At 35.0% G+C, this 20,425-nt stretch overlaps 2 protein-coding genes across 3 annotated transcripts; both read left to right on the forward strand.

The window, feature by feature from the left end:
- The first annotated feature begins 4,858 nt into the window (after positions 1-4,858).
- Positions 4,859-6,568, forward strand: LOC133866566 (early nodulin-like protein 14). Its single transcript, XM_062303125.1, has 2 exons — positions 4,859-5,124; positions 6,040-6,568. Exons 1-2 carry the CDS (start codon positions 4,941-4,943, stop codon positions 6,303-6,305), a joined length of 450 nt encoding a protein of 149 aa, XP_062159109.1. The 5' UTR covers positions 4,859-4,940; the 3' UTR covers positions 6,306-6,568.
- Positions 6,569-7,331: 763 nt separating this feature from the next.
- LOC133867012 (protein FAR1-RELATED SEQUENCE 5-like) lies at positions 7,332-12,990 on the forward strand. Of its 2 annotated transcripts, none has more exons than XM_062303683.1 (6): positions 7,332-8,196; positions 9,480-11,759; positions 11,880-11,993; positions 12,088-12,162; positions 12,244-12,298; positions 12,564-12,990. In XM_062303683.1, the coding sequence occupies exons 2-3, from the start codon at positions 10,201-10,203 to the stop codon at positions 11,896-11,898; spliced, it is 1,578 nt and encodes a 525-aa protein (XP_062159667.1). In that variant the 5' UTR covers positions 7,332-8,196; positions 9,480-10,200; the 3' UTR covers positions 11,899-11,993; positions 12,088-12,162; positions 12,244-12,298; positions 12,564-12,990. The 2 variants fall into 2 exon arrangements, with proteins under 2 accessions (XP_062159667.1, XP_062159668.1); XM_062303684.1 differs by lacking the exon at positions 7,332-8,196 and adding an exon at positions 9,158-9,367.
- The last annotated feature ends 7,435 nt before the right edge of the window (positions 12,991-20,425 follow it).

The raw sequence follows: 20,425 nt of genomic DNA on the forward strand, positions 1-20,425 counted from the left end.
TTTTTGTTTGGCTTGCTTTGCAATGTTTCGTTTTTTCTTTATGATTTAGCATTTGTTCCATTTCCATACAAATTTATTTAAAATGGTCATAATTTGTTTTTTATGTAGCATTTTTTATAAATTGAAATTTCCATACGAAGAGGGCGAATTGGGCAATCAAGTAAATAAAGCAATCCTCACTCATATATGAAAAATTTGTGATTACTTGATTTATATATGTAAGGATGACCTCTCCTCGTTGGGATTTGATATTATTCTTTAGGTTATTTATTTCTTTATGTATTCTAGAGTTTAGTCTACGGTTTTTTTGCTACCACTCATTCTTGCTCTATAACTAGAGCTACGTAACATGGTTATATATACTCAACAATACAAGATGTAGTCCATACGCGTTTCTACTCTCTCTCTTTTCTTTTTAATATTCTCTTATTCAATATTTAACATGATATCAGAGTCACTTTCTTCTAACCTTCAATGTCATGTTTTTCAAGTGTCTTTTGTATACTGTACGACTGTCTCATAATTCAAGTCGTCCAAATGCCGCTTCATGCCTCCGAAGGCACTACTAGTCTCTTCTATGCTTTCACCCCAGCTCAATATGAAAAAATAATCCCTTAATCAAGCTTGTGAGGTATAGATCTACCTATCTGTGGAATATCTGCCGCCAATAGCATCTAGATGTGCTTCAACGAGCTGCCCAAACATTCTTCCCTTGCAACCATGCTCCAACACGCTCAATTAATCAGCTCAGTGGTCTCGTCATACGACATATCTCACAACGACCGTTCTAGATCAATCGGAATCATCGGCATTTGAGGCTCCACGCGCCCACACACGCTACCTAATTGCTCCGCACGTGTGGTTCACGTGCTCACATGTTGGCAGATCTTTTGTGCGTCAATTGCACTCGCCACGCACTGAAACCTGATATGCGCGTAGGATCCACGCGCTATATGAGTCAATCCAATTCAAACCTTTTATTCTCAATTCATATCGTTAGACATCGGTTCCTCAGGGTTCATCTCGGTTCAGCCACCTTTATAGTAGGGTTAGACCAATTCCAGGGGATTCCTGATCGATTCAGTTCGTTTCAGGCCAAACCAATCCACAATGGGAACCCAAACCAACTCAACGGACTAGGTCAGCCAACCCAAACCTGTCAAAAAGGCTAAGCCTAGCAAGCCAACCAATCAACTTGGTTCACTTCGTTTTAGGCAAGACCGACCCATTAAATGGTCCACGGGTTTTGGGCCATATTGGCCCAAATCTTTCAACGAATCCGGTACAATACTTGTTTAACCCATTTTTAGGCTATTTGGCCCAATATATCAACTCGTTTCAAGGGGTCCAGCCGAACTAGCCATTCATCAATTGGACAGTCGGGTTCTTATATGGGCATACAAATTCAACCCAACAAGCCCAATCCAGCAGGCCCACCCATTTCAGGCCAAACTGGCCCACAATGGCCAAGTTCAGCCACTGCCGCAGCTGGCTACTGCCTCCGACAGCCGCCATCCACCGTCGCCATTTTTCTTCGATCACTTCCCACAGTCAAGTAAAAGCAAAAGTAAAAGAGCATGCAGCTCATTCACGAGAGGCTCGTGAACCAGATCACAGTTTTCTCTCTTCCAAACGTGCAGAACTTGTGAGTTGTGACCATCCAGTCCTGCCAGGTCAAACGGTCACTCCCTCTAGCAGAAATTTTGAAACCCACCAACCCTCACATCAAAAATCAAAACCAAATCGACGGTCTAAAACATACATGAAAGTTTCTGAATCAGATTTCGTCGCTTTAAGAACCGGTCTCAGCCCCTCTAGTTCCTCGCTCGGAGAATCAAGTTTGTGGGCATAGTTTCCTCACTGCCTTGCATCTTCCCTATCCTTACCCACAATCTTGTCTTCTGAATTTTGTGGGTTTATTTCCTATCTGCCCTTACCATACCAATCAAGATAGAGATATATTTGGTACGTGCCACGTACCCTCTACTCTTGCTTAACTTTTCAAGTATTGTTTCTTGAATTCTGAGTGAGTTTTTAGGTTTGTTGGTACGCTTCATCGCTCCCCTTGGATACCTCCCTCTTACATATTAGTTATCGCTTTTCCCTGCTCCAATAAACGAAGAGCATAATGATATTTTGGCTCATCAAGTGCTCTGATCTTGGGTCTAAGATAAGTGGTTTTGGGAGACAGGTAAATCTTTTTTATTTGACCAATTATTTTTTTTATTTGTCGTGATGAATATGTTTTCGATTATGTAAAATTTTAAATGATATGACATCATTTAAATTGCATGCGTGCTTTGATCTTCGATTTAGGATAAGCGGTTATGAAAAACAGGTAAATTTTTTTTATTAGACCAACTTTTTTTTTTATTTGCCACGTGATGAATATCTTTCAAGTTATGTAAAATTTTAAATGATATGATATTATTTAAATTTTAATATATATATATATATATATATATTATGTCATACAGCGAATGGGAAAGGGAGAAAATACACTTTAATTGAAACCAGGCAATAATCTCAAGAGGTGTGTTTCACACGTGGCACTCATGAACAACCTCGTATACTCTGGGATTTGGATAAGGTTGAAGGATATTTCAACCCTTCCTGTCCCATGTTGGTCCGTATTTGATTCCGTTTACGAAACTTTGCCTGTATTAATTATCGCCTTCTTTGGAGGTACCAGTTCCTTAATTTGATGGGCCGAGTCATTTATTTGACGCATTTCTAACTGTTCTAAGGATGGGTCTGCCACATTTGTTTTTTATTTTCTTGTAAATTTTTTCCTTTTCCTCCTCTGAATGGAAAAATAATAATAATAATGTTAGTCTATATCGTGTAACAAATTCTGTGTTGTATGTAATACGTATTAGTAATGGAAACCCATCAGATGAGTAGCGAGGAACGTTCAGCCAACCAAAAAAAAAACAGTAGCGAGGAATATTCATCCGACCAAAAAAAAAAAAAAGAAAGGAGCGAAGAATAATATAAAAAGAATACTTGAAATAACATTTAAATGATTTTATTTTTTCTCTAGCATTTATTAAAAAAACATTTAAATGGTATAAAAAAGGATATTATTGAGCTTATTTGAAGAGAAATGCTATTTAGCATTGTGAGATGACGTGGAATTGAGTATGCCACATCAGTCGAGAATGTTAGGAGATTGCTAAATAGCATATATCATGAGAAAAAAAACAAAAAAAAAAAAGTAGTTTTGTTCTCTAAATTTAAAGAAAATCTAAGAGAAGCTGTTACTAGTGCCTTTACATGCCCGAATATCGACTTTGCTGTAAGCAAAGTGTCTCAATTTATATGTTAAATTATTGATTAAATAATTAAATTTACATCTTTCTATTAGCTTAAGCTTTTAGAAAAATGTGATGATTTAACATTGTGTTGAGGTCTTGAATTTGAACTATATCTCTTTCATTTATCTCTTATTTGTATTAAATATTTCACGTGTTGGGCCTCACTTATTAAAATAGAGTATGAACTTAGACGTGATAAGAGTCGGCTGATAAGCTAGGCAAATTAGGCAATCGCCTAAGGCCCCCAATTAAATAAGGACCCAAATAGTGATAGAATAATTAAATTTCCTGTTCGGACCATTTATTTCCTGTTCAGATCCGCTACATTTGTCAATCTGGTTCGGACCATTTATTTCCTGTTCAGATCGTTAGATACTGGTTCCTAAAGGTTCATCCCGGTTTAGCTACTGGTTCAGACCAATTCCAGGGGATTCTTGACCAATTTAGCCTGTTTCAAGCCAAACCGATCCAGAATGGGGGCCCAACCTGGCCCACTAGGTTAGACCCAGTTCACTTCGTTTCAGGCCAGACCGACCCATTCAACATGCCCAAATCTTTTAACCAATCTGGTCTAATGCCGGTTTATATAACCCATTTTCAGGCCTATTTGGCCCTATCTGTCAACCCGTTTCAATGTGTTTGACCCGGTTCATCCGGATCAGGCCAAACTGGTCCACTAGTCATCAACCGGACAACCAGGTTCTTTTAATTTAATATTGATCGGGTGATGGATGACCAAATGTGATTCCCAAATGCGAGTGGTCCAATAATATTATTACCTCTTATTGCAGCTTATAACGAGCTACTGATATTGGAGTATCACTTTGCCTTGGGATTTTATTGGATAACCAAAGGTGTCATTTTGCAACTTTTGTTAGCTATTATAATCTTCCATTGGCCATGCATGGAGGCCCATACATATATAGCGTTTTACCTGTCCAAGTTGTATTACGACATATGAATTAATTAGACCAATTAGGAACCAAACAATTGGTAAAAAAATAATAATAGAAAATATATAGTAAGTAATTAATGGCGTCACCTCTATTTGTAAAACAGGTAAATACAATGTAAATTACCATATGCGTGACAGTTCATATTTGAGTTGCTGACATAGTAAATGTCACTTCAGTTTCCAGTAAAATATGTAATACTCGTAATAGCACTCAAAATAATGAGTTTGACATACCTCGAGCGAAAAAACCAGTAATGAAGATCTTTCTATACAAAAATTAACCTTACCGTGGAGATTGCTTCTAAAACAATAAATAAATAAATAAATAATAAAGAAAAATAAAAACTGATCGAAATTCTTGCGAAGAAAATTACCAATATTGATAAGTAATATAGCTGCCAAATTCTATAATAATATTATGATGACCATTTCATTCAAGGATTAATTAATTAGTACCCCTACGCATTCAGAAGCATGCAAGGATTGCTTTAAAAAATTGAGGAGCCATAAGTACTCCGAACCAGCATCATAGCCATCTGGATCCCAACCTAATGGTTTTATATATATATAAAGAACCAAAACCATGCCTCAACCCTCAGCATTAACCAGAGTTTTCTTCTCAATATATTCATCTCTCTGCGTCTGAATCTCTGTGCAGGATTGAATCAATGGCTTCCTTGAGAACCACAATCCCATTTCGTATTCTCAGCATGCTTCTGCTGTTCACTTCAATGGAAGCCAGAGAGTACGTGGTTGGAGGCAACAAATGTTCATGGGCAGTTCCAAAATCTTCTGTAGGGTCGCTCCAAGAGTGGGCTCACACAAACCGATTCATTGTCGGCGATATTCTCAGTAATCATCCATCTCATGATTTCCCTCTAGCTTTTCTCATATGAGTCTTATTTTTCTTACACATTTTACAACTCTATCTCTTTTCCCAAGTAATATTTTCATCCATTATTTTGCACTATTCATAGGTTTAATTTCTTTGTATATTTTCATTCTTTTCCTGCTGGATTTTGTCTTTTTGGTTGCACTTTCTCCCAGTTTAGCTCTAGTATATATATACCTTCCATATCATCCTATTATTTATCAATTAGGTGTCCATCACGCCGTTTGTTTAATTCAGTGACTATAGCAATTTTAGGACGTAGTTAATGAAAATATAATTTTTACAATTATAATTAAATATTTGTTAAAATACCGGTTCAGTCTTTAAAAACACACTCTCCTACATATGGATTTAAATTGTGAATTTTTCACATTTTCAATTAATTCATCATTATTTTCACATGCACTTCGTCCAAACGCATTTTTTTTTTATACGCACTTTGTACAATTTTATTTAAAATTGCGTGTTTGACCTAAGAAATGGTAAGGCCAAACGCACTTATACCACGTACAATTTTTATCTTGCATTTGTTTATAGGTATAATATATGGGTAGGATTTAAGTATTTCTGATACTATTTATTTATCCCAAAAACAATTCGTAAGTTTGTAAGATAGGTTACATTTAGTTATTTAATTAATATTTTCAATATTCCCTTTAACAATCAAAATACACCACATGAAATATTTAATGAATTGAACTGTAGAATCAGGATTTAAAATTATGACTCTACTCTAATATCAAGTTAAAAATTATTACTTATTCCAAAAGTGTAAGTTAAAAAGTAGTAAATTTAATCATTGAATTAATATGTTTAACATTATTTTTATCTCATCCAATACTAATATTGTTTCTTTGTTTTCTCGCGTACTTAAGTCTTTGAGTATGATCCCAAGGTTGACACGCTACTGCGAGTGACAAAGGAAGACTACAAGAGCTGCAATGGAAGAAAGCCAATTGAAAAATATGACGATGGCAGGACCAAGGTTGAGTTGGACCGATCTGAAGTATTCTATTTCATCGGTGGTGCTAAGGGGTTATGTGAGAATGGCCAAAAGCTATCGGTGGTTGTCATCCCCCAGGGCATCAGCCAGTTAACAGGTTTGCGTTGGATAGGAAAACTCATAGCCATACTCCCATAAGCATAGCACTGTGGCTCTGGCAGTACCCGCCCCACCGTCCTCCCTTAAGGATGCTCCGACATCGAGTGGCCGGTGCGCGCACCTCATGGATTGAGGGGGGTGGGTCTATTATATGGTAAAGCTAGATGCAAAGATAGATGTGATCCTTTTGAAATAAAGTTTAATTACACGTTATATCGATTAGCTTCTTATATATGATGTAAAACATATATGGATTACGTACATGTTATATGGATCACATGCTTTCAGTTTGCTTTATTTTAGTAATGATCCAAAGACACAGTGCCAGAGCTAAGATTTTGGTTCACGGGGGGGCAAAATTAAACAATAAAAGTGACTCAAAATTAATTGAAAATATTAAAGAATGTTATTAACAAAATAAATAAACAATTCAATAAAAATAATTTGACAATGTTCTTTTTGTAGATATGCTCTTCGGATTTGGTCTCTATAATTATGATGATAATTTGAAATTTTTTTCTTAAGCAAGCATCTACTGGCATATTTGCTAAATCTACTTCGACACGGGCTCATTTAGAGTTTGATTGAAGTTCAATAGAATCATTGTTGCTCTCTAGAAGTTCAAATAACTATAGTTCTATATTTCATACAATTAAAATGTTATTATGTTGGCGGAGTTAAAACATAATATCAAGAATAATGTTATTTAGTAAAATACTATACGACTATTATATATAACTAAGATAGTGTGGCTGCGAAAATCAGCCCTTAAATTTTTATTTTATTTCGTAAGTATTAATCTAAATGATAATTTTTACTGTTATCAATTTGTATGAGAATTATATAACAATTTATTAAATATCATTACTCTAATAAATCATAACTTCTCATTTTAAAAAAAAATTAAAAGAAGAGAGAAAAAATAATTACAACTTTGAAACACACACGAAGAACTCAGCAACTAAAACTAACTAAAGTACTATTTAAAAAAAAATAAAAAAACAAAAAAAAACTAACTAAAGTGCATGTATATATATATATATATAAAACTAAAGTCCACTACTTTTAAACGCAACACGTGATTTTAAGTCAACAAAAGCTGCAAAACACAACTTTAAAAGACTAAAAGTTTAAAATAGACACCCAATGAAACACTGTACACGCAACACGCGTTTTAAGCGTTTTGGACTCAGGCTAGAGTTATTTAAACAGGGTGTTTTGTCACAAATAATTAACTCAGTATTGTGCACAGTGTTCTCTTCTTCTTCTTCTTAGTTTAGAAAGGACCTTTAACCTAAAAATGGAGTTTGTCTATACGGAGGACGAGGGTTAGACCCTCGTCCGACCCTCGTCCTACATGGCACCATTTTTTTTTTTTTTATTCTTTGATTAAAAAAATAAAAAAAATTAAAAAACAATGAAAACGCGGGACAAGAGACTTACAGACAAAGATGGGGTCCAAAATTTCCCCCCATTTCTCACCCTCTCCGACCACCGACCGAGCGCCTCCCACCTAGACGACCACCATCCCTCTCCCAGCTCAGGGCCTCCCACCTAGACGACCGGCCCACCGACCGAAACCATCCCTCTCCCAGCTCTCTCTCTCTCTCTCTCGGACCCAGCAGAACGGACCGAGCGCCTCCCACCTAGACGACCGGCCCACCGACCGACACCATCCCTCTCCCAGCTCTCTCTGTCTCTCTCTCGGATCCAGCAGACCGACGGCCCACGAGCACTGCGGATCTCCGTCCAGGTCCGACGAGAAGCTGCGCCAGAGCCGACGACGAGCACCGCCGATCTCCGGTTAGTCTCCCTCTCTCCGCAGATCTCTGACGAGGAGCGCCAGAGCCGGGCTTTTTCTGGATAGCAGATCATTCAATCCCCTCCCTGTGCGACGCCTCCTTCTCTCCCAGTGTGAACAAAATCTCAGGTTTTCTCAATCTCTCATCTCTTTCTTTAGAGTTTGATTTTTCTGAAATCTGGTTTGATGGGTCTAAATCTGGCTTTGGTTTTTGTATTCGTATTCTTTCAAATATTTGCTTTCTCTTCTATGCAATGCTTACTTCTTGCTGTTCTCTATGTTTTTTGTTCCTGGCCTTGTTTGGTTTGTGGTGGAGGGAATATCACTTTTTTTCCTTTTTTTTTTTTTTTTTCTTTTTTGATTACTAGGAATAAATCGGTGGTTGAAAAAAAAAAATTGATCTCTCATTTCATTGCAAAACGATTTTACATTTTTTTGACCTTTGGACAGAACAATCATTAGATTTTTGTGTTCTCCATAGCAATACTTTTTAATTGGATTTTGGGGTAATTACCTTTTTCCCCCATGAACTACCAAAAAATGTGCAATGCCCCCATGAACTACCAACACGACCGAAATAGAGCATTCAACTACCAAAGACAACCATTTCCCCCCCTTCCGTCAGTCAAAGGGGTTAAAACAAACGGTCAACGGGTCATGTGCCGTTTTATATGGGGGCATGTTAGAAGATGATGGTAGTTTATGGGGGGAAAAGAGGAAGTGGTGGTAGTTCATAGGGGGAAAAGAGGAAGAAAATGAGGGTAAAACGGCGTGTGACTGACGGAAGGGGAGAAAATGGTTATCTTTGGTAGTTGAATGCTCTATTTTGGTCGAGTAGGTAGTTCATGGGGGCATCGCGCATTTTTTGGTAGTTCATGGGGAGAAAAGGTAATTACCCCTTGGATTTTTGTTCTTAGTTTGTGTTTTGGTACATGGGTACGTGAGATTTTTTTGAGTTTGTGTAATCTTGTGGTTAGTGTTTTTTGTGAAAATAAATTAAAGAGGATGGTATAAATTAAGATTGTGCTGCTTTGTTTGATCGGGTTATATGCACATAACATCTTAGTTCTTCCTTATGATAAGATCTATATTATGTATATGTATATATTTTTTGTTTCTACCATATGCTTTATATTCACTCAAGTGATTAAATATAGTTGATTGATTAAATTTTTTATGCAAAATAACTCTTAAATGGACTTTGAGCAATCAGCCTTGAAGTCACAATGCCAAGAAGATTGTTCGTTGATACATAAACAATTTGATGATGTTGTGCCCATTCAAATGGACCTTGAAAATGGTATATTGGGCCTTTAATTCTTACTTTTAATTTTTGTAACATATCGTAGTAGAGTGAATATTAGAAAACATGGTTGGGTTCTTCACATAATGTTTTATTTATGTTAATATAGATGGAATAGAAACTGTAGCTGATGAACAGTTGAAAGATGGTGTGGACAATTGCAGTTCCAAACTGAAGCTCATAGATGAAGATGGAATAGAAACAGTAGCTGATGAACAGTTGAAAGATGGTGTGGAAAATTGCAGTTCCAAGTTGAAGCTCATAGATAAAGTTAAAAATGTTGAGCAACCTAAGGAAGGGATGCTATTTGGCTCCATAGAGGAACTTCATGAGTATTATAGGAGTTATGCAAAGCAAGAAGGTTTTGGTGTGGTACAGAAGAAGAAGAAAAAGAATAAAGATAAAAATGTACATTACATAAGTCTAGGATGTGCTCGTCAAGGCAAAAGACAATCCAGCTCAAGTAATAGCTTTTGCAAGCCTTCTCAAACAATTAGAACAGGGTGTAAGGCTACTTTGAATGCAAAGTTAGTTGACACAAAGTGGTATGTGACTTGTGTAACTATTGCCCATAATCATGCTTTAAGCCCTGGAAAAGCAAGATATTTTAGAAGCCACAAGATTTTGGATCCTTGTACGAAGCGAAAGCTTGAGATTAATGATAAAGCTGGGATACGCATGAACAAGATCAATAACTCGCTAACCGTTGAAGCGGGGGGTATGAGAATCTTACTTTTGGAGAGAAAGATTGTCGCAATTATATTGCAAAGGCAAGACATCTACGCCTTGGCACAGGAGGTGCTGCAGCATTGTATGACTACTTTTGTAGAATGCGGAAAGCTAATGATGATTTCTACTTTGATATTAACATGGATGATGAATGTAGGATGAAAAATGTGTTTTGGGCTGATGCACGAAGTAGGGCATCGTATGAAGTTTTCGGGGATGTGGTTACATTTGATACAACATACTTGACGAATAAGTACGAAATGTCATTTGCTCCTTTTGTTGGAGTAAATCATCATGGTCAATCAATACTTTTTGGGGCGGCATTAATCTCAAGTGAGGACACAACGACATTTGTATGGTTGTTTGAGGCATGGTTGAAATGCATGAAGGGCCGAGCGCCAATGGCAATTATTACAGATCAAGATAGGGCTATGAAAAATGCAATTAATAAGGTCTTCCCGAATGCCCGACATAGATTTTGTTTATGGCACATATTGAAAAAACTTTCAGAGAAATTTCGATCACATTCACAATACAATGCCATTAAGAGTGCCATACGAAGTTGTGTGTATGATTCTCAGACATGTGATGAGTTTAATGCAAGCTGGCAGAATTTACTTAAGAGTTATAATTTGGAGGATAATGCATGGCTGCGTGATTTATACAAGGAACGAACTTTCTGGGTACAGGCATATTTGAAAAGTGTATTTTGGACCAGCATGACTACCACACAAAGGAGTGAAAGTATAAATTCATTTTTTGATGGTTATGTGCACTCGTCAACCTCTTTGAAGGAATTTGCGGATCAATACGATAACACTTTGCGAAAGAGGGTTGAGAGTGAGAATGTTGCTGATTTCAATTCTTTTAATTCCACGATTCAGTGTGTGAGCAGATTTTCCTTTGAGAAGCAATTTCAAGAACTTTACACGCATAACAAGTTTAAAGAAGTTCAGGAGGAGATAAGGGAGTTGATGTATTGTGATTGCTCTCTTCTAAAAAGTGAATGTGGAATTTGTGCATATCAAGTGATTGAACGGGTACAAATTAATAGCTCCTACATGAAGAAATTATGCTTTACCGTTTACTATAGTGAACCTTCATGTGAAGTGAATTGCAGTTGTTGTTTGTTTGAATCAATAGGAATTTTGTGCAGACATGTCATATCTGTACTTAGCAAACTTGATGATGTTTTGTTGTTGCCAGAAAAATATTTTTTAAAACGATGGAGAAAGGATTTGAAGCAGCCATATAAGTTAATCAAAAGTAGTTATGATCCTTTGAGTGGCAACCCTAGTGCAGATCGATATGTTGAATTGTGCAAATATATGTGTGTGTTAGCTGCAGTCGCAGCACCAAACGTGGACCATTACACGGAATTGAAGAATGATATTGATGTGCTAACTAAGAAATTTAGTGATCTAAGTTGTGTACCAAGTCCACCTTTCCAATTACTCCCAAGTGCATCTACAACCGGTAGTTTGGCCATTGATTGTACGGCGGTGGAGATTCATAGTCCTCACGTGGCTCGAATTAAAGGGAAGCTAGTATCAAATAGGACGATGTCTGCAGTTGAAAAAACGGTTGTCAAAAAGGCAGGAGGAAACAAGAAGAAACAGAGTGACACAAATCCCAATCAACAGGTGAAAAAAAAAAAAAGGTATTCATTGTACTTGAGCTATTTTAGGTTTTATGTCTATGCATAGTATCCATTATTTGCACATATTTGAGTAGTATTTAATATTTTATCTAACATGTTTGAATATTTTATGAGTTGAAGATATGTCAAAGATCGTTAGTAGATGAACTGGACACATGTGAAGATCTGTTAGCTTGTGTAACTGATTTACAACAAGACCAAGTAATTGGAACTCAAAATAGTATAGTTACACAGGTATTGATGGAACTCAATCTGAGTAATATTTAATATTACCTTTTAAATGACATCTCCTTTAAAAGTATTTAATATTGAGTAATATTTGTTTCAGAGCTTCATGAATTCACAGTCAATATGTTCAATTGAAAGAGAGGTAGATGCAAAAAAAGAGGAACAACAGGAAAATGTAAAATTTTAACTGACTTGAGTAGTATTTTTTGTGTAATTAACTCAGTTTCTAAGTCGTGTTGGTCTATGTTTGTGCCAGGAAAAATAATCCAGCCGAGGGTCTTAATCTTTTGGTGGAAGCAATGGAGCAAGCGGTAAATGAAGAACAAGCTATTGGATATTAGATTGTAAAGTTGAGGAGTTAGGATCTAGGAGAATATTATATGCTTGTACTTTCAAAACTTTTATGCATTTATTTTCTAATCCATAACAAGAATATTATTATTATTGATATTCTCTATTGTCATATTGATATTTTGTATGGGGAGCATATATATAGAACACTTATTTAATTGTAAGTGATGAGGAAAAGCTTGTTGTCTATTTTAATGCTTTTTTTTTTTTTTTTTTTTTTTGCAGTTATGGAATGGCTAGGGATGAAGGAATTTGTGGACATAACCTAGTGTTGTTTGTAATATGTTCTAGTAATATGTAATTTAGTGACAAGTGTTGTGAATAGTTTCAGACTTTTAGAGTATATTGTCATTTTCTATGTGAGATTTTTGTTTTAGAGCAAGATTGAGATGATACATCCATGTTCAGATGGAGTGAGTGCTCATTGTTTTTGGGTCTCAATATTCTTACAGATTGATAGTTGTAGGTGAATTACCAATCATCCGGTTGGCTTCAATGGCTTGTGTCTTTCCAACTTGGTTAGGATCGACCATTTTTCTTTTTTCTTTTGAATGTGGAAGAACAGGATGATGTGAAGAAGATGGAATTGTACTTCATTGGAATCAGTCTATGGAATTTTAGATGAACAAAGGCTTTCCTGCTAGCTGCTATATTGATATGTCTGGTCCCATTTTTTGAAAATTGCAAACATCAAGATAATTTATTTTTAAAAATTATTGTTTGTTTGGTGTATGATGCTTTCCGCAACTTATGGCACTCAAGTTGTTTTAAACTTAAGTGCTTTGTAGACCTTTGTAGAAAGCTTATTTTTCTAGCTCATAATAAAATTTGATTTGTTGCTTTGAATGCATTTTGGGAAGAAACTGTTGGTTTTTAATGCTTCCAATACCATTTTGGTTTGCTTCTTTTCGCTTTTTTAAAAGTGGCTCATCATAATAGAGAAAAGTGATTTTTAGCTACTTTGGTAAGTAAAATTTGATGAGGCTACTAGGAATGTTCTAACCAGTTTATCTTAGCCCAACATTCTAAGGAACGCATTTAGGAAATCTTACAGCTGCTCCAAAAAGAAAAAATAAAATAAAATAACCAGTAATCTTACAACTAAAGGGAAAATGTTGGCTACCAAAATAAACCGAATTCCAGTATTCTCCTTCTTTCTCTCTTCTTCTTCTTCTTCCTTTTTTTTTTTTTTTTTTTCTTCTGTACAATACTATTGCAAGTAAAGGGGATGCTAGTTTTTGGGAGGCAGCAGAAGCTGTAATATGAAGTTACATGGCTCATTGCATCTCTAATGATTGTATAGTGAGCTTGGCTGCAACCATGGAAATGTTCTCCTTAACTATTTCCAGGGAATGTTCAAGCCTTTGAAGCGTGTCTTTAAGAACCATGGCCCTTAGCTTCTATCGTTGCAACTTCAGCAGTTCTGATTGAGTAGATCCTGTCAAAGTAGCAAATCCAGCTCATTTCAGATAGAAGGCTTCCTAAGATTCCAGCATATTAACATGAGTAATTAGTTTACTAAGTGCTTTGGCTTTCTAACAGCCCTAAAGAGTATAATATTCTAGTTTCTAGTGTCCTTATAGTATGTAGATGATCTAGACTAAAACTCAACTTTAAGCAAGCAACTCAACAGGATTAAGCCTTAATTGAAATCAAATTCAGGTCTTCTCTATGGATCCTCATAAACTGACTGGCATTGGCCATGACCATTTCTCTTGTGAAATGCTAAAAAGCAAAGAAAAATAGAGTGAAAGAAATTTTGCCTGTAATAGGTTGGAGCGCTGCAAAGGATACACACTCAGCTGCGGATGGAATGAAAGCTTTATCACACTCAAATGATGGTTCCCTTTCAGCCCACAACAAAGAGTTTGTAATATGAGTCTGCAACAATGCTTCATTGGGAGCCTATTGACATGAAATAGAAAGCAGACAACTCCAACACATCACAAAAATGGTAACTCCATCTTAGAAATATTTTACTAGCAGAAGATTCACCTCTCAAAAGGTTTAGCATGCAACAAGCTGGCCATCTTTTCCCTAGACATCAAAGCATAGCAACACTATCTCTTTCTTATATTCCCTAGCAACATCAATACTACCTGTTTTTGCAAACCCATTTCAGATATGATATCCCCTACCCCTAATATCTGTGAGTTTGAATCTTCTCATACGGATCTTTCTTTTCTCGCTACGAATTCTTCATTCTAAACATATGAATTTTGCTTAATTAAGTTCTTTTAGCTAGCTACCTCAAACTATGAATCCTTTTACTATATATTGATTTTGTCCATGATAGACAAGTATATATATATATATGCTCAATCGTTATGTACAACATGGTTTAATATCCCACATTACAGGAAACTCTAACAAGAATAAGAGGCACTTCAATTCACCAATAATATATTAGTCTCCTAATCCTTCTTCCAAGGGATTTTTCTTCGATTATTGTCAGGGAAAAAAAAAAAATTACAACTGCATGGGTTTGATAAAGAAGAATTACAACGGTCCACAAAATAATGATTTTTAAATAGGCATCTCAAGAGAAGTCTCCGGCAGGCATTCTCTCAAATAAATCCCATTCAACATTAAGCCCATCTTTGATTGCTTACTCCTACTTTGGCATTCTATCAAACACTTGCCTAGTAAATTCAACAAACCGACACCTCAAATACAAGCCAATCATAGAACATTTGAAGTGAAAATTGCAGTCTTGAAATATACTCAGAAACTATATCAAAGTTTAGGTCCAAACATTTGCTAAATAAGCGGTCCAAACATTTGTTGCTACATGAGAGGTCCAAACAAAAGCAACTGAGAAAAACCAAGAGTTGTACAAACCAATTTCCGTATGTTCTAAAAAAAAAACTCGAAACCAACTGAGAAAAAAATTTAAAAAAATAAACAATCCCAAACACCAAATTAAACAAAATCACTCCTCTCAAACACCCATTTTGAACGGTGACTAAATGGGCAAAAAAAAAAAGCACGAATTTTAGAGAAAAGGGGATAAAAAAAAATTCAAACAAGAACAAAACCAAATCCCAACCATCAATAACCTTAAACAAACCCATTTCTTACCTACCCATACCGAAAAAAAAAAAATAAAAAAAAAATAAAAAAAAAATAAAAAATAAAAATCCATGAATAAATCAGAGAGAGAGAGCTGGGAGACGGTGTCGGTCGGGTGGGCCGGTCGTCTTGGTGGGCGGCGGTCGGTCCGTTGGACGGTGGAGATGTACGGTGGAGAGGGGAAGATTTGGGAAGTGGCCGGAGCTGGTGGGCGGTGAAGAGCAGCGGCTGGCGAACTGCAGTGGGCAGTGGAGATGGGGTGAGTTTTGTACGGTGGAGAGGGGAAGATTTGGGAAGTGGCCGGAGCTGGTGGGCGGTGAAGAGCAGTGGCCGGCGAACTGCAGTGGGCGGTGAGATGGGGTGAGTTTTGAGTGGATTTTGAAATTTTGGGATGAAAGTTTTCTGAAAATGGGGAGAAGAAAATGGCAGATGTGTTTTCTATACACCACAGAATTTTTCGTTTTTTTTTTTTTAATCAAAGAATAAAAAAAAAAAATGGTGCCACGTAGGACGAGGGTCAGACGAGGGTCTGACCCTCGTCCTCCGTATAGACGAACTCCTAAAAATGTCTGAAGCTTGAAGATCTAACATGGTAAAAGTATGAAAGACTAAACTCTGGTTCTCTTAGTCTTGGAAAAGCTTTGCCAGTCTAATGTAGATGTCCCTTGATGAGTGGTTGAGAGTAGGCAACCAAGATATCCAAGAAAAATCTACAGGGACTAAGGAAAAATTTTGGGTCTCGACCCCCCTGGCTCCGCCCCTGCAAAGACAGATGTGAAGTTTGGAAAATAGAGGGAAATGCTAATTACTTGTTACATGGATTAGCTTCTTATATCTGATATAAAATATATATATATATATATATATATATATATATATATATATATATATATATATATATATATGGATTAATTACATGTTTTCAGTTTGCTTTATCTTTTGTAAAGATCCAAAGACAGACGTGGACTTTGGAAAATATAGGCTAGCTAATTACATGTTATATGGATTAGCTTCTTATATCAAATGTAAAACATATAATGAAATGCTTTCTTAATTTTAAGAGAAACTTCACTTATATATCTTCTAATGATTATGCACTTTTGCAATCATATTTTAAATTAAAATTTAAAGTTTTGTAATGTCGGGTTTCCAAGTTTAGACTTTTTTTAATTACACCCTTACGGTGTTAAGATTTAAGATTAAATCAAATGGTAAACAAGTGAAATGTCTCATATATCCCTGTACATAAAACAAAAACAAAAACAAAAACAAAAACAAAAACAAAAACAAAACAAACAAATTGCCCTAATTAAATAAATAAATAAAAAAAATTAAAAACCACTTTGGACCCAGTTGTGGACTTGTACGTGGGTCATAGGAGTGAAAATGCGGTTACAGTTAATTAGTAGTTATTGCTTCTAATCGTAACTATAATAGTCTTAGGCGATTATTCTATTTTTATAACCGTAATCACAACTGCTCCGCCTTAGGCAATTAGCCATTATTTAAATCTGGGCCTATTTTTGGGTATTGTGCCTTTATTAGACCTATTTTTTAAGCTTATTTTAGGTTTTTTTGGGCTTTTTTTTTTTTTTTGCCGGATGTATGATGTCTTTTAAAACTCATAATGAAACAAAATCAATTTGTGTGTGTGTGTGTGTGTCTACAAAACCGCTAACTGCCCCACCTTAGGCGATTAGTGGTTTTCTTTAATCGCCTACAAAAGCGGTTAGGCAGTTAAGCAGTTTATGGCAGTTATCGAATAGTAGGCAGTAATTAACTGTCCGCCTTTTCACCCCTAATGGGTCAGCGTTGCAATTTTTTTTAAATAGTAGCATTTTGCGTATTTTGGCGTCTTCCGTTAAGATTTAACTTAAAATACTAACGGATGTGTGACATTACAAAATTTTAAAACATGGAAACCTGACATTACAACTTTTTAAATTTTGACGGTATGATTGCAAAAGTGTCGAAACATCAATGGGTAAGTGAATTTTTTCCTTAATTTTATTTTTCTTATATATCTGTAAACGCAAGTATTCTTCTTTTAATTGTTTGAATTTTTGTGAATTGTTTGGGTTTCACATGTTGATCATTAACTACTTTGTTTGGCTGTTTAACAATTTTTTTAAAAAAAAAATATAGATATATTTGTTAGTCTTACAATTCTTTACAACGCATTGATACGTGTCAATAAGTTATAAAATAGTTACAAGAGTTGTAAGCGTAGCATTACTCTATACCTACCTTATTTATAATTGAATAATGCTACATGTCACCCTCGTTTTCCTCATGTGTCCCTCCAAAAACTTATATGGCTTTTAAAATCGTCATTGGATTATGGAGGACATGGGAGTGACATTTAGAATTGCTTTTTATAATTTATGTAGCATTATTTAACGAAAATGTTTGACTTGCAATTATTTTACAACTCTTTTACAATTTTAATACGTGTCAACACGTGATTGGAGTGTGTTAAAAAAAAAAAATAGTAGTTGATGTATCTCCAATCATGTGCTAGCACATGTTAAAAGCCATTAAATAGTTTTATTTTACATAGTTCTTATCATAAGTCGTCTAATTTAATTATTTTGCAGGAAACTTCATTTACACCTTCAGAATGTATTTTTGATTTTGCAATGTTGACCTCGAATTATCAAAAGTTGTAATGTCGAAGATATCTAGTTTTTAAATTCTTTACGGGAAACTTTACTTATCGATGATGTTTCAGCATTTTTGCAATCATACTCTAAAAGTTTAAAAATTGGCAATGTTAAGTTTCCATGTTAAAATTTTTTGTAATATCACCGATCCGTTTGGGTTTTCTATTAAATCCTAATAGTAATATAGGAAGGAAAAATACCTAAAATACCCTTGTTTCTTTTTCTTTGAAAAAAATTACAAAATAAGTCTATTTAGTTACACCAATTTGTAATGAGCTCCTTGTAGTATAAAAATGTTATGAGAGCACCCTATGGTATGAAAAAAAAATAACAAATAGGTCCATAAACCCAACTTTCGTCTAATTTTTTTACAATCTTCTTGGCAAGTAAAGAGGTTACAAAGTGATATGTAAGAAATACGCAAAAATAACAAAAATAATCATTATATATAATGTGTATTTGGATTTTTTACTCTTATTCAAATCTTCATGTGATGAGCATTGTTCTTCTTGAGATCTCATCGGTGATGAGCTCTAGCTCATAGTTAATGACTAATTTCATTTAAATTACATATATATTATTTGAATTTCAATATAAAATATATTAGGACGAATTAATAACATAGATCATATCATTTTTAAGGTGCCAATGAAGGTCGTGGATGTAAACCTCAAACACTCGGTTGGAATGGCCTGAATGGGAATAGGTTGTTAAATTCGTCGCCTTTGAATTGATCTAAGGTCCGTTACTTTGGCATCGGTATCGGAAACTCTACCCAATTCCAACAATTTCATTCTATATATATATAATTTTATCTTGGGTATAGCTAATGACTAAACGCACTTGCAAGGCCTTTTTTCGGAAGGGTAATCACTAAATTTAAAATACCTCCTTGTTTTTAGTAAGGTAAATTTTGAGCGGATTGATGTGTCTTCAAACACTAAAGTATCCATAGCCCAAAGCAAATGAAAATGATACAAATTTATCTCCTACACATCTCCTACTCATCTCCATATAATCAAGTTTCAAATTCACCATTAAATTTGTAGAACTCAAGATAGGTAGGAGATGATTAGGGAATGAATATCTAACATGTCACCAAAGCAAATCATCCCTCTTAATCATATTCCTCTTCTCTCTCTGGCACTTGCATGTCAATAGCCCTATACATCATTCAAGCACCCAACCCAGCAATTAAACCCACAAACCAAGAAAAAAAAAATCGATATCGTAAGTCAAAATAGAAACCCTAGCCCTTTGGTCGCACCAAAAACCTAAATAGAGAGCATTTATTCTCAAAAAAAAATAAAAGAAATAACTCGAGGGGTAATTCGGTTCACTGTTTTTTCAATTGCTTTAATTGACTAGAAATTTAAGAGTATGTGCTTCTCTTCACATTCATTTATCACACTCATTTCATATTGTCTTACATTACAAGTTTTAAATAGCTTCCATGTGACTATGTGAGCCACTTAAAAAAAAAAAAAAAAAAATCACTTAAAACACGTCACGATATAAAATGGGTGTGATAGATTAGTATGAAGAGTAGCATTATTAATTCAAATTTAATAATCTTAAGAAAATAACAATGGATATGAGTAACTTATATATGAATAAGGTTTTTATATTTTACCAAACTATTTTTTGAGAGAGAGTTACTCTTATTTAATACAAGTGGTTATATTTGTTAAATTACCAGTATTTCAAAACCTTCACAAGTTTATAGGAAATAGTGAGCTTAATAATTTAATTATTATTTCAACAAACAGAAATTTCTTACAAACTAGTTTGTAGGATTTCCTACAATTCTGCTTCTAAAAAGTGACATAGGTCTTTAAGTATGTGAGAAGTAAATGTTTTCTTATTAATGTTATTAAAAAACCATGTGAGAAGCATATGTCATTGAAAAAATATGTGTTTCTCACATTCTAATTGATACATGTTACTTTTATAGATGCTAGGTTGTAAGAACTCTTATAAACCAGCTTGTAGAAAATTACTCTCTTCAACAACAATGCCAAATACATGAAATATTTAATGAAGTGAGGGCTGCTTGGATATCATATTAAATCATTATTTATTCCAATAATATGGGCTAAGAAATAATAAATTTAATCATTTAATTAATATTTTCATCACATCAAACACTATTGTTTCTTCATTTTTCTTGCGTACTTAGGTTACATTTATTATGTGCCGTATATGGCTATTCCATTATAAAAATGGAATAGCTTCTGTCGGAAATTGAAAAAAGTGGAATGAAATAGCTTTGGAATTGCCATTCTCATTGTGCATGAGAGAATTACCATTTTAAGTGTTACGAGTATATGTATACTATTACACCAAGATTAT

This window comes from Alnus glutinosa, chromosome 4 (genome assembly GCF_958979055.1).
Source record: "Alnus glutinosa chromosome 4, dhAlnGlut1.1, whole genome shotgun sequence".
In the NCBI taxonomy this organism is placed as follows: Eukaryota; Viridiplantae; Streptophyta; class Magnoliopsida; order Fagales; family Betulaceae; genus Alnus; species Alnus glutinosa.